Source organism: Pipistrellus kuhlii, unplaced genomic scaffold, assembly GCF_014108245.1.
Source record: "Pipistrellus kuhlii isolate mPipKuh1 unplaced genomic scaffold, mPipKuh1.p scaffold_m20_p_3, whole genome shotgun sequence".
Taxonomy (NCBI): Eukaryota; Metazoa; Chordata; class Mammalia; order Chiroptera; family Vespertilionidae; genus Pipistrellus; species Pipistrellus kuhlii.
This window is the reverse complement of record NW_023425529.1, coordinates 120,240,149-120,255,565: the sequence shown is the minus strand read 5'-3', so window position 1 is coordinate 120,255,565 and position 15,417 is coordinate 120,240,149. Positions and strand designations below refer to the sequence as shown.

General features: G+C 38.3%; 1 protein-coding gene across 4 annotated transcripts in view; it reads left to right on the top strand.

Moving 5' to 3' along the window:
* DIAPH3 (diaphanous related formin 3) overlaps positions 1-15,417 on the top strand; it is a 473,874-nt gene that overhangs the window by 216,421 nt on the left and 242,036 nt on the right. For all 4 annotated transcript variants that reach the window (XM_045588685.1, XM_045588684.1, XM_045588687.1 and 1 more), the window contains 2 exons: positions 2,791-2,886; positions 10,186-10,280. In XM_045588685.1, the coding sequence (XP_045444641.1) occupies positions 2,791-2,886; positions 10,186-10,280 (191 nt within the window). The remainder of the gene's footprint in view (positions 1-2,790; positions 2,887-10,185; positions 10,281-15,417) is intronic.

Sequence of the window (15,417 nt, the reverse complement as noted above, 5' to 3'; positions counted from 1 at the left end):
GTAGGCAGTTGGATATTCAGGTCTGTAATTCAGGAGACAGAGGTGGGCTGGATTTCACTTTTGGAGCTCTTCTCTCCATCTCAGTTGTTGCTGCTCTAGGTGAGGGTGCCATTTACAGTCATTTGGATTAATATTACTCCCTTCTGTCTTGCCCTCCACCATTACTTTTACCACTCTTTCAATTCACCTCAACAGCCTGAGTTTTTCTTTAAATGCAGTTATTTTGCTATCACATACTTATACCTTAAATAGCTCCTCAGTGCTTGGAGGATAAAATCCAGACTTCTTAACCTTGTTTAAAAGGTCTTGCATGATCTGGTGCCTGATTAGTTTCTGGTGTCATTTATTTCCATTCAGTATTTTCTGCTCATTATTCTCACTTCTTTTTGTGCCCTTCATGTTCTTGCACCTTTTCTACATTCAAACACTATTCTTCCACTACTTGACCTTTCTCCCTCCATCCCCACATCTTCTCACCTAGCTATGTCTTTTTTTCTTGTAAGCTTTTTATTATAATAGATATAATTTATTCCATGAAGACTGTCCCTGACAAGTATGGGTTCAGGGGCTATTCTTTATTCTGTGGTTCTTACCAAAACATAGCAGATGTATCTGTGTATTATAATTGCCACTTACTTTGTGTTCACCTCTGTTGGTTCTTAAATTCTGTGCTAGATAAAATAGTGTTATTTCTGTATTGCGTAGCACAGACCCGTCTAGTTGGTGCTTATAAAAAATAAACAAGGGTCAAAGTGCATGAATTCATGCACCTTGAAAGGAACTTGGGATGCAAGGCTATGGTGGCACAGGGGAGGTTCTCGGCCCATCCTCTGTGCCCCTGCCCAGCCTCTGCTGCTGCGGCCGTGGGTCCCTTGTCTTCTGGCAGCCCCACTTCCCACTGTCGCCATTCCTGCGTGCTAACAGCACCAGCCACACTCACACCTGCTGACAGCACGGAGTGATCGGGTCTAGCACCAGCAGCAGGTGCAAGCAGGGCCAGTGCTGTCAGCAGGTGAGAGCGGAGGCTACTGTTCCAGTTGTCCATCAGGAGCAGAGGGAGGTGGAGAAGCCCCGAGGGGTGATTGCAACTGGCAGCTGCTGCTGGCACCCACTGAGGAGCCAAGCAATTGGGACTGGTGCAGGGCACCAGCTGTGGGTGTGAACAGTGACTCCGATGCCAGATGCAGGTGTGTGCGAGGCCAGCGCTGGCAGTGGGTCCAAGCAGCAACTCTGGTGCCTGCAGCAGGTATGAGAGGCAGCTGCTGGCCCCAGACACCCCTCAGGAGCAGGGGGGAGTGGAGAAGTCCTGAGGGGTGATCAGGTCCAGCAGCTGCCACTCACACCCGCTGACAGCACTGAGCGATTGGGGCCGGCACTGGATGCTGCCAGCAGGTGTGAGGGGGCCAGCGCCAGCAGCAGATATGAGCTCTGGATGGGACCTTCACGCACGAGAGCAAAGAATTTTCAGTAACCACCAGAGGCTCACCCCAGTGACAGTGACCAGTGCCCTGCCTTGGTCTGGCACGCCTGCTCACCTGCTCCACTATCCTGCCACAGACGATGCCTGCCATTTTCTGTGGCCTGCTGCCTGCTGCCCATGTCCACCATGTTCCGCTCCTGCCCTCTGGTGGTCAGTGCATGTCATAGCAATGGGTTATTTGGTTTGTTTACTGTTCGGTCTATTTGCATATTAGCCTTTTTTAAATATAGGATTCTTTTTGTTGAATGAAAGAATAAGTAAAGCCTGGTCAGGGCTGGGCCAGCTGGGGGGAGGGGCCACAGGTGATTGGCCAGTGGGCCCAGTCCCCGATTGGGGTGGAGGGTAAGTGGGAGTGGGGCTGACAGGTGGAGGGGCTGTGGGCCGATTGGGGATGGGGCTGGCTGGGGGAAGGGCCCTGAGGGAGCATGGGTAGCGGCCTCTCTGCCCTTTATTGGGGTGGGAAAGGTCGATCGGGCAGGACTGGCTGGGAGGAGGGGCCATGGAAGGTTGGCTGGGTTCGTTGGCCGCAGTGGGCATCATAGTGACCGGTTGTTACAGCGTTCCAGTTGCTGGCTTTTTATATTTATAGACTAGAGGCCTGGTGTACAAAATTCATTCACAGGGCATGGGAGCAGGACTTCAGACCGACCACTGTCTCGAACTCAGGGACATCCCTCTTGCAATCCGGGACCACTGGCTCCTAACTGCTCACCTGCCTGCCTATTCACCCCTAACCACTCTGCCTGCTTGCCTCATCACCCCTAACCACTTGCCTTCCTGCCTGATTGCCTCTAACCACCTCTTCCTCAGCTTCCACAGCTTCATCCAGAAGGACGTTCTGATGTCTGGTTTCATTAGCATATTATGCCTTTATTATTATGGATAGATAAGCATGGTGTATCAAACATAAAAGAGCTGTATGCCTGTTTTTATTTAGCATTTTTATAGCTAATTTCTTCACTTATCTTAAGTGTAAGTCTATATATATATTTTATAATTGTATCTTGTATACTGTTCAAATGAGCTAACATTCAGTGGGATTGGTTTCCACAGTGTACATTAGGTTTATTTTTGTTACTCCTGTTAGACCTTTAAATATTTAATCTTAATAGTTTTTCTATCATAAGAGCTACTAGTGCCTATCTGAAATAGTTTAGGTCTTGGGATACCTATTAATTATTGTTATAACTATGTGATTTAAAAATGTATTATCTTTTTTGAAATTATTTCATAATAGAAAATTCCTATCTTGCCCTTTAGCAATTGAATGCCTTTCTGCCCCTAACATGGATCTATCCTTGGTTTTGCAGAGAGAAGAGAAGAGGAGGATTTTGAAGAGAAGAAAGCTCTTAAAAAAAAAATTAAAGAACTTAAATTTCTCGATTCTAAAGTTGCCCAGAACCTTTGTAAGTAGAATATTTTAATACAATTAAATTAGTAAAAGTACTAGAGCTGGTTTCTTTAAATTACTTCATTTACTTTTTGATTTATTTTTTATGTTATTTTAAAATAACTTGCATAATAAAGTCAGAGATAACTTTAGGCAACTTATGGTTTAAAATCTTCAAAAGATAAATGCATATTATGAAAGAAAACTGTTTAGAATGAAAATATACCTTCCATAACTGAAAAGGAATGTAACCTTTAAATTCTTTTTTTAAATTTATTTTTATTTTTTTAAGATATATTTTATTGATTTTCACAGAGAGGAAGGGAGAGAGATAGAGAGCTAGAAACGTCGATGAGAGAGAAACATCGACCAGCTACCTCTTGCACACCCCCCACTGGGGATGTGCCCGCAACCAACATATATGCCCTTGACCGAATCGAACCTGGGACCTTTCAGTCCGCAGGCCAACGCTCTACCGCTGAGCCAAACCGGTTTCGGCTTTTTTAAAATTTATTTTTATTAGTTTCAGAGAGGAAGTGAGAGGGAGAGAAAAATAGAAACATTAATGATGAGAGAGAAACATTGATTAGCTGTGTCTTATATGCCCCCTCCTGGGGATTGAGCCCACAACTCCCCGCATGTGCCCTTGACTAGAATAGAACCCAGAGCCCTTCATCCACAGGCTGTATCCACTGAGCCAAATCTGCTAGGGCAAATTTCCTTTTTTTAAGTATATAAATACGGAAGTAAGTGATGACAAATTTAAAAAAAAAAATTTGTGGTGGATTATTTCTTTTAAGCCTCTGAATCTCTGTTATTTGTAGTACTTGATCACACACAAAGGAGGTTGGAATATTAATGTAAATAAGGAATCATGAGTAAAATGCCTTTCATTATTTCATCTGAACAGTTCAAAGCCTTTCCTCAAAAGTACTAACTGGAAATATTTTAGATTTAATTACTGGTACAGGGAGCTCAATGCTTAGTATTGAATTGTCTTCTTGACTGAATTACTGTTGAAATAGAGGGCAAATAGTTTTGCTTCTAACTCATTTCTAACTGATGCTTTATATGCATCAGATATAGTTCTGCTTGGAACTGAGATAATATCTGTATATAATATTCTCTGATGGTGCAGGTCGGATATAAAGAAAAGAGACATGAACAACTGACATGTCTTTAGTCTGTCTTTCAATTATATATATACTTTAAGTAAGCTTTTAGCAAATATGAATAATTTTTTGTTGTTGTTGAGAGTATAAAGATCCATGCTCTTGATTAAAGAGGGAGGTAAAGCCATGCATGCATAAGGCAGAGTTGACATTCCTTTTGTGAAAGTTCTGGAACTTACTCCATCATAGTCACTGTGATGGAGGGCCATCCCTCTTCTGCAGTATAGGCTGCTGAGATCCTTGTGTTCATCTACAGACATTAATGCTTGCAATTACAGTTTTTGTTTTGTTTTTGGCCACAAGTTGAGTGCTCTTGACAGCCTCTTTCAAGGTAGGTGTAGACTATGTGAGTGGCTTGTGCCAATGATAGTGCTAGTGGAGATGAGGTGACTTTTGTGTGGAAGCACTGAATGGCTGGTGGGAGAAATTCTAGTCTTTCATCCATAATAGCAGTCAGAATGGAGTTCATCATCCTGATAAGAGGTTAATAAGTTAGAGAGCCCTCTCTTTCAGATGTGTGTGATGACATGTAGTCTGATTTAAAAATAAATTTTTGTTTTTGTTTTGTGCTTAGATCACCATAGGTTTTGTGATTATTACATAATACAGGTATTTCACAGAATTTCTCCCCTTAAAGAAACATCATCTCAGTTTAAAGCACTATTAACTTGGATAATGTTAAAAAGTTTTGTGCCCTGTGAAATGAAAGAGATGGTTATTTTCTTGAAAACTGTCCATGACCTTTATTAAAAATTCCTGGTCTTGATTATATAAATAGCCTCATTATGAGTCCTGAAGAAATATTGAATAGAGTACTTTTTAGATGGGTCAGTCATGGTAAATTAGCTTACATATTAATCTTGAAGGAGAATATGTGACTTGTTGAACAGGGTTCTTTAGTATTATTTACATACTAGAGGCCTGGTGCATGAATTTGTGTACAGGTGGGGTCCGCCGGCCCACCCCCGATTTGGGTTGGGGAGGCTGATCAGGGGTGGGTTAGTATGGGGGAGGGGCCTCGAGTGGTTGGCTGGCCATCGTGCCCCAGATAGGTTCGGGGTGGGGGGGCAACCGAGAGTGGGGCCAGCTGTGGGTAGGGGCCATGGGTGGTTGGGTGAGAGCGATTGAGGCTTGGATCAGGCTGGATGGCCGCTGCAGTGCATGTCATAGTGACTGTCCTTCCAGTCGTTCTGCCATTCGGTCACTAGGCTTTTATATATATAGATTACATATATAGATTATAGAATGTGTTAAAAAGTATTTCAAGTTTAATTTTAATAGTGATTACCTTTATGTGTTAGTGTGTATTAGGCTCTTAGTTCTTACCACAGCTCACAAGATAGGTAGTAGTGCTAACATTGTAGGTAGGACAATCTGGTTGGTGTAGTACATGAATAAGATGACTCATTTTGAAAATTTCCAATAGGTATATAATTTAGAGATAACAAAATTACTTTGTCATAGAGCAGGGTACTATTTTGTTTGCTTCAGTTAGAAAATATGTATCCATTCATATAATTAATTGCTAATCATGTTTTAAAGTATAAGATCAAAAGGTTCAGTATTCAGACTGTGTTATGTTAGGATGTAATCCATACTAGTATTATTTTTGCTCTTTCTGATTGCAACAAATGTCATGATTTAAGTTTAAGCAGCATTAGGTGCCTCTCTCAAGATTTTAATTTCTTAAAGTTTTTTCAGTCATCATAGTTTGATTCACAGCTGTTTTTTTGTTTTGTTTTTTTTGGTCTATGAAATCAGTCTTTTGAGATACTAAATTCTGAGAAGAGAGTATTATGATAGTTACAGGATTCTAGTCATTTAGAAATCCAAGATAATTTTTTAAAGATTTTTCTTAACAGAAATATTCCATAGAATTTTGAGAAAAGGATCTAAAATCACCCATTTATTAATATATACCTGTTTATTTAAAGGTGGGTTAGGTCCCCTGTATTTTTTGTTTACAAGGTTTTTGGCAAAGTCTCTGGGCCTCTCATAAAAGATAAAATTCCAGCCACTTCAGGATCACGAGGTGGCTCAGGAGTCCTGCAAAGTTCTTATGCTTTATAGGCTTTTTGGAGGGGGTAGTAGAGCTGTAAAGAAAGGAAACTACAAATTAGCATAAAGGTTTAAATATTTATAAGGTCCCTTGCAGGAAACATGTGACTGGTTCCAAAATCTGCACACTTTACACTCCTTCACTGGCTCAAAGCTTCCCATTGGGATCTGTATAATCACATTTTGAAGGATAAGATGCATGTTAGTAAAAATATTAATTTTAATGAGTCTTTTGGAGGCTTTAATTGAGTTTCATATTCTCAGCAACTTTTAAACATTATATAATAAATAAGATTTGTGCTATATTCTGAATAGTGTGTTTTGTATTAGGCCATTTTTCAACCCTTTTGTATATTTTTTGCTCTTAGTTATAATAAATGTTTTCCACAAAATAATTTATTAATAAACTATTAAAAAACTATTTCAATTTTCTTCTAAATAGTGCATTTAATATGCATGCTCTTTTAGTTATAGAATAACATCTGGAAGTAGTGAATGAATTATAAATATAGAAGAAAGTAAAGGAATAAAGTATTGTATATCCGCAGAGTAAACTTTGAATATCATACTTTATTCTTTCAGTGCTTGGTTGAATGTGGGTTCCCCATTTTTGGTGTTTCTAAGGCAGGCAGTGGCATACTGTGGCTTTTCAGCCAAATCTTATCTGTTGCCCGTTTTTTTGAACAAGGTTTTATTGGAACTTAATCAGCATATTTATTTACACATTGTTATGGCTGCCTTTGTGCTATAAGAGCAGAGTTGAGAAGCTGTGACAGAGACTGTGTGGCTCACAAATGGTAAAATATTTACTGTGCTGTCGCTCGAGCATGGGTGGGGTACATCCGTCCAGTGGGCCTGTAAGGCCCTCAAAATCATTTGGTCTGGCCCTGCCAAAGCATTAGGGGCAGGTTAATTAAATGTTTGACCAAATACAATAGAACAGGCTACTTTTTAATTTGATAATTTTGTGTGGCCCGAGAATGATGTTATAAATATCCAAATGGCCCTTGGCAGAAAAAAAAAGTTCCCCACCCCTGCTCTAGAGATGTATGGTGGCCCTACTTAAATACATACCTGTTCTGTGATGTACTATTTTACTTTTCCACCATTAGTGTTTGAATGTTCTCAGTATATGACCTCCCAAATGCTTGATGTTTTATAAGGAACTATCTAGTGTGGCTTTTATTATTTTTAAGTTTTTATTATCTTTGAATTTTTTTGAGCCTTCTTGATCTGATGTTCTGTGTATCTGTAATTCTGGAAGATTATCTGATATTTTCTGTTCATATATGTTCCTTTCCTATTCTTTTCTGATTTCCTTTTTTTTAGGTATCATTACTAATCTTTTATATCTCATAAACTTGTATTTTTCCATCTCTTTATTTTACACTTTGAATTTTACACCTTTTTTATTTTACACCTTTTTTACAGTCTTTTATGTAATATATTTTCTTTGTTATCTAATTATGTATATTTCATATGTTCAATTTGTAATTTTATTAGTTTATTTATACATATGATTTCTAAAAATTCCATATTGTTTCATTAAATCTTTTTGTTTCTTTTTAGTAATTTCTTTTGTTCCTGCCCCGTGTTTCAAACTTTTCTTTCATTTCTTTAGTTATTTTCTCTTAGGATTTCTGCTTTTCTTACTTTCAGGAGAGCTCAGAAATGCATTTCCTTTTAAGATTAAAAATATATATTTTTATATCTCCTTCTCTCTTGTAAGCATCTCTCCGCCCTATTGCCTGAAATGTAAAACTATAATTTCTTTCTCTCTCAATACTATATTATGCCTTAGAGGAATTCTGTGCTTTTTATTACTACTATTTAATGGAATATTTTGTTGTTGTTTCCATAGACTAGATTTCTTGAGTGGAATTTCCATTTTCTCAAATGGAAATAATGATTTAATAATTTTAAGAATTCTTATTAATCTTACTCAATTTTCAATTTAGATTATGTTTTAACAATCTGTTTTCTAAGTTTGCTTATTCCTGAGGTTTAGCATGTTACTTTATTTTGGTCATTTTTTCCTTATTCTTTTAACTGAGTTTATACACATTTTACCCATTTTCCTCTTTAGACCTCATGGTGTGCGAAGTGAAGATAAGTGCTCTGTGAATTTTGAAGCAGGATTATCTTCCCAGCTTCCTTGCTTTTTAATTGCTTCAAGTCTTTTGTCATTAGTGTTTTTCTTTCCTGTTGACAGATATCAATCTTTGCATATGTCTTTCGTTGTTTTTTTATGATTAAGAGGTCTTTCACCATAAAAAAGCTAATTTGTCATGCTAATTTTCTTTTAGTATCCTTTCTGTTGTTACTATTTACATTTAACTTTATAATCATATGCAACCTGTTTTGTACATGATGTTCACATTTAGATTTTATTACCTTGCCATAAATTATTCAATTCCTCTTGAATAATAGTAATTATTATTTGTCATATTTTTGTACTTTTTAATGTCTACCATGGGAGTATTCTTTAATAATTACATTAATCTCTCTCTATTACAATATCATTTAGATCCTTTATTCCACATTGTTCTTGGGATATTAAGGATTGCATATATTCATATTTTATAGATAATTTATAACACTATTATACCAGACTTATGACTATTTCTGAAATGTGTGAATGAAGCTAGTGATAAAAACATAGATGGTGCTTTGTTTTTTAGCTGTAGATGCTACATGGTAACCTCAGGAATCTGGAATACAGCCTTCTTCCAAGAAAGATGTAGATCACATTTTCTGAGTATTTATGAAAAGTAGTGTCCTTTTTTGAAAATATTTACTGCCCTACCCAGTGTGGCTCAGTTGGTTGAGCACTGTCCTGTACACTGAAAGGTCCCAGGCTCTATTCCTGGTCAGGATACATGTCCAGGATTTGGGTTTGGTCCTCAATATAGGAGGTAACCAATAAATCCTTCACTCCTTCCTTTCCTCCCTCCCTCTTTTTCCTCCTTCCTTGTCCTTCTAAAATCAATAAAACATTGAAAACTACAAAATGATATAAGCAGTATATAAAATAAATTAGTTGGCTAGTGTTTAGCAATTCCTGAGTATGTTCAAGAAGTGACACCTATCACTGGAGAGAAGAAACAACACAAAAATAATAGAATAGGGGGAGAACAGCATTGCATTAAATCTAATGCTGTGAAAATATCTTATATACATCAGTAGCTTTTGAGATCATTGTGTTTTAACAGTAGATATATAGGTATCAAAAATAAAGTAAATAATAATTAAAATTTTCGGTAATAACATTATCCCATATAATTTATTTGGATAGTTTTCAATGAAAATTTATTTTCTAATATTGGACATTTAAGTTTTAGTTACATGCAATGGCTAGTACTCTGGCATAATGGCTGAACAGTAAAGTATTATAACTTATAAAAGTGTTAATGCCTTGCTTAGCAGTTTCGTTAAAATATTTTTTCTCCACCCAGCTGGTATGGGTCAGTGGTTAAGTGTTGACCTGTGAACCAGGAAGTCACAGTTCCATTCCTGATCAGGGCATGTGCTGGGATTGCAAGCACATGCCCTATTAAGGGGCTTGCAGTAGGCAGCCGATCAATGATTCTCTCTCATCATTGATGTTTCTATCTCTCTCACTTTCTTTTACTCTTTGAACTCAATAAAAATTTATAAATTCTTTTTTCTGAACTGTTTAGTAGGGCTAGAAAATATACAAGCTAAAAACATACATGTTTCTAGTACAAATATTACACGTACATCTTGGGGTTTTATGGTTCTTTTCTTTATAATGTGATATTTTATAGTGAACCAAACATATTTCATTTTAATCATTTGAAAATTGTCACCATTCCTATGATAAGCTAATAACTAATCATTAAAAATCAACATAGAAATCAGCATAAAATATAGTACTATCATTTAAACACCCGGTCTTAAACTGGAAAAGTATAAATTGTGCTAATGAAAGTTTCCCCCACAGTAATTTTATTAAATGTTTTTAAATATCTCATTTTATGAATTGTTTTTGAATTTACATATAGAACTATATCTCAAACTCTTTTCTTAACCTTATTTATTATGAACTAATTCCCTCCTTTTAGCAATCTTCCTGAGCTCTTTCCGGGTGCCATACGAAGAAATCAAAATGATGATATTGGAAGTGGATGAAACTCAGTTGGCAGAGTCTATGATTCAGGTAAACAAGAAGCAGAGAGCTTAAGTTCCAATATTTCATTGCAAGCTTCTCATTAAACAGAAAACTGTAAGTGAAGCAAAATTCTTAAACCAAATCATTCAACTGGAAAATCATTGCTACATAATTAGTTTTACCATAACTTCTGCATTGCCAGGAGATAAAACTCTGAATGTTCTTTTAACTGCAAACTAAATATAATGCTATCAAAATAATTACATTTCAATTATTTTAAATGACTTTTCTGAATGTCAGATTGTTTAATTTTACATTTTTGTTTTTGTTACAGTCAAAACTAGTAATATGTTAATTTAAATTTATTTCTATAATAGTTTGGAGTGTTTTAGAGTTTTTCTTAGGCATTTATGTCTTCTAATGTTGTATTATTATTTAATACTAGAGGCCTAGTGCAATAAATTTGTGCATGGGGAGGTCCCCTCAGTCCAGCCTGCATCCTATCCAGTCTGGGACCCCAGGGATTGGGCCTAAAACAGCAGTTGGACAACCCTCTCACAACCCAGGACTACTGGCTCCTAACTGCTCACTTGCCTGCCATTTTGGTCACCCCCAACTGCACCCCCTGCTGGCCTGGCCACCCTCAACTGTCTCCACCTGCCGGCCTGATTGTCCCTAACTGCCCCCGTTTGCTGGCCTGGTTGCCCCCAATTGTCCCCCCTAGCCAGCCTGATTGTCCCTCACTGTCTCCCAACCCCCGCAGGATTGGTTGCCCCCAACTGCGCCCTTGCTGGCCTGGTGGCCACTAACTAACCCCCCCCCCCCCCCCCCCCCCGCCACACACACACACACACACACACAGGCCTGGTTGCCCCTCACAGCCCCATGCCAGCCTGGTGGCCCCCAACTGTCCTCTCATGCTGGCCTGGTTGCCCCACATAGCCTGCTGTTCAGTTGTTTGGTCATTCCTCACTAACACCCCTGCCGACCTTGTCGCCCCATGCAGCCTGCTCTTCAGTCATTACTGTGAGGGCATCCTGACCAATTTTCATATTACCCTTTATTAGTATAGACTAGAGGCCAGATACATGAAATTCATATTACCCTTTATTTGTATAGACTAGAGGCCAGATACATGAAATTCATGCAAGGGCTTTGCCCCCGGCCCCCCAGCTGCAGCTTTGTCCTAAAGGAATGATGTCTGGTTCAAATTAGCATATTTCACTTTTATTATTATAGATAAGGTCGAGGGAGATTTATTTTTATTTCAGAGTAACCTTATTGACAATCCCTACTAGGGTCATTTGTGCTCTTATGCATACTACAGATAGTTTGCATAGTGTTCTGAATTTGTTCAGAAGGCTGGAAGATTTTTAAAACGATTTGTATTCACACTATTATTGCTGGTGGGGTACCAAAGTTACATGCTGAATTCCACATAAAGCAACAATAATACAGATATAGATAGAATTTAAAATTGAAGAATCAAATCACAAATTATATAGCCAGAGGATGATACCTTTAGTTAACTATCTTGTATTTTATAATGGAAGGGTAATGATGTTTTAGGAGTGAAAAGAAAACAAGGATTATTTGTTAGTATCAACAAATCATTAAGATTATTCTAGACACTTTAATTAATCAGGAAATGGTAACCTTAGGACCTGTTCTTGCCTATCTTCTCTTGTCTCCTAAATGTGGAGTTTGTAATCCCATTAGTGATTTCTGCTATGAGTCTCTGAGACATAAACTACTTAATTCAGCAATGCTTTTTCTCTAGCCATTTCTTTTTACTAGAACATTGTCTTTTTTCTTTTTCCTTTAAAAAAAAAATATATATATTCCATTGATTTCTTACAGAGAGGGAGAGAGAGAGATAGAGAGTTAGAAACATAAATGAGAGAGAAACATCAACCAGCTGCCTCCTGCACACCTTCTACTGGGGATGTGCCCACAACCAATGTACATGCCCTTGACTTACCTGGGACCCCTCAGTCTGCAGATCGACACTCTATTTACTGAGCCAAACCAGTTTTGGCTGTTTTTATTATTGTTGATTGCATATGTGCCTTGTTCTTAATTGATTCCAAGGTCCTTAAAGAATTTTTTTTTTAAATTTAAATCATGTTCATAGTTTTTTGATGCATTTGTCAAATATTTATGGAGTTGTTTCTAACTTGCTTACACGAATGGTTTGGATGATCATGCGACTTTTGTTTTGTAGAGATGAAAAAAAGTATTTGCATTGAAATTTGTACTAAAAAAACTTAACTTCCATATAATTTATTAATAAACTAGTAGTCCTGCTCATGAATCCCCCATGTACCAGTAGCTCACCACCGCTCCAGTAGCTCTCCCCTCACTGCCCCACCCTCCTGTAGCTCCGTCCACCTGTGTTCCCCCTTCATAGCTTGCTGCCCTGTCCACTCCCGTAGCTCTCCACCACTCACCTGTCGCTCACTGCCCCACCCTTCTGCTGATCCGTGATCTGGTTGTTACGCAGTCAGTCTTTACATTTCACTGCTATTACATATATATAATATATATAATATATATATTACTACTATAATAATTTACAACAAATTTAGTGGCTTAAAATTACATGAATGCATACTATCTTACTTTTCTATAGACCAGAAGTCTGGCCTGGGTCTTACTGTCAAGGTGTTGGCAGGCTTGAATTTCTTCCCATAGGCTTTAAGGAAGAGAGGGAGGGAAAGAGAGAGGGAGGGAGGAAGGGGGAAAGAGAGAGAGAGAGAGAGAGAGAGAGAGAGAGAGAGAGAGAGAGAGAGAGAGAGAGTTTTTCTTGTTTGTTATTTTCTTTTCCAGTTCCTCATAGCTGACTCCTTCCATGCTCCTCAGCACCTTTCTTCACCTTCCAAGACAGCAATGTTGCCTCTCTCTGTTCCTTTCTTTCATTGTTATATCTCCCTCTCACTTGGTGGTTCTGTCTCCCTCTTCCACTTGTAAAGACCTTTATGATTGCATTGAGTACATCCAGATGATCCAGGATAATCTCCCTATTTTAAGGTCAGCTGAAACTAATTTTTCAGAGGTTCTGGGGATTACATAAGGACATTTTGGGGGAGGTTGAGTCATTATTCTGCCTACCATACTTGATAATATAAAACTAATCTTAATGAATTTAAAATCTAAAACTTTAGTTTGGACATATGCCAAGTCTTTATATAGTAATTAATCTCATGGTACTTGAAGTCTCATTTTTTTATTTAAAAATATTCTGAACAGGGCATGGAAAGAGCATTGCTTTTTAATAATCATCATTTGGTAGGTTTTGTTCACTATCCTGATTTCACTTTGGTGTGTTTGTATTAGTTTATTCATACATAAAAAGATGTCAGTATTGATGTCATTTTCCCACCTCATTCTTTACCCATTTACATTTGTCCCATCAGTCTTTTACTAATTTACTAGAGCCCAATGCACGAAGCTTTGTGCAAGAATGGGCCTTCCTTTCCCTGGCTGCTGGCACCCCCTTTCTGATCCAGCCCCGAGGCCACGTCTTTGCTCTGGCCCCTGAACCACCTCTTTCCTCTCTGGCCCTGCCTTCTCAAGCTGCCCAGAGGCCCAGAGCAACTTGGGCAGTGTGAAATGCCTGTATCGTCACCATGGCGACAATGCAAGCATGCCACCCTGCCCCTGGCCACTCAGTACCTATATATGCAAATTAACCCACCATCTTTATTGGGTTAATTTGCTACTCCTGATTGGCTGGTAGGTGTCACAAAGGTACGGTCAATTTGTATCTTTCTCTTTTATTACTGCAGATTTAGGGGTGTGTGTGTGTGTGTGTGTGTGTGTGTGTGTGTGTGTTTGCATGCCCATCACCATGTGCAGGGCACTATGTTAGGCTCAATCAGAAACAGACTTAACATTTTTGGAATTGATAGTGTGGCAAGGGTGATGATTATATATATATTACATAATCAACCATCTGACTGTCTGGCCAGCTCTCTGGCCAGTAGGTATGATGCGCACTGATCACAAGAGGGCAGATCCTCAAAAGCAGGAGCTGCTGAGCTGTGATGACTTTACAGCAGCGGTCCTCAGGTGATGCACCTCGGAATTAGACATCCCTCAATTCCACCTTTGGCCATAGGTTATGTTGTTGAGGCACTGAAAGCTCCAAATCTGGTTTACTGCTGAACTATGATGATAGCAGATGCCCTTTGAGCTGCAGTGAAACCCCAGGTGCGGCCAGCCTGGGAGGGACCACAGGATGTTGGCTCCAGGGCGTGTCCAGCCTGTCTCAACCCATCCTACCCGCTGCCACCTTCCAATTAATTTCCTTTCAATGTGCACAAATTTGTGCACTGGGCACTAGTATAAAATACAAATACAAAACAAACATAGCTGATTTATGATACATGGTATGTGAGGGGAATGCCCGGTGTGTGTATAGATAAGGGCACTTGAAGGTTGAACACAATGTAGATGTGGAAAAGGCCAGAGGTCTGAGTGAGTAAAGTAGTGAGGGCAGGTATTCTGGCAGTTATAAAACCCTGAGCTGTGAGGGAAATACTGGCGGTGTGTGGACAACTGTGGAGAGTTTAGTTTGATAGGATCTTAGGATTTGTGAAGTGTATTAGGAGACACACAGCTAGGTTGGGGGTGTGCTCTTGCAAATCACATAGTTTTACTACGTTGGAAAGCAAAAATACTGAAGTGAAAAATTAATACATTTCTGATAAGATATTAAAATTTAATTATATATTAACTAAAAATATTCAGGGGGATTGGATGGTTACAGAATGCTGGAGAAATTTAGAAGCCTGATGTAATAAATAATTAAAATAATCCAGCTGTCAACTAGAATGATTAAAAGAAAATATCATTTAGCTTTTTGGTCTAAGGCATTTCTTCTAGGAGAAATTTCTATTTATGTGGAAAGATCATATACTACTTGTATGTTTTTATTCAGTTAGTAGTTTGAATAGTGACTGTTTTTTAGGGATGATCTTAAATTGTGACTTTTTATTTGTTTTTGGCCAGCCAACCAAGTTTTTAATTCAAAGATACACAGTGAGTCAAAAACTTGTTCTTTGGTTTAACTACTTTGATATATAATATTTTCTAACATTATTTTTAACTAATAACACCTTTGGGGATTTAGTCCCCCATTAATATGTATAGCATGATATAGGCTTAATTTAAATTTGTACTT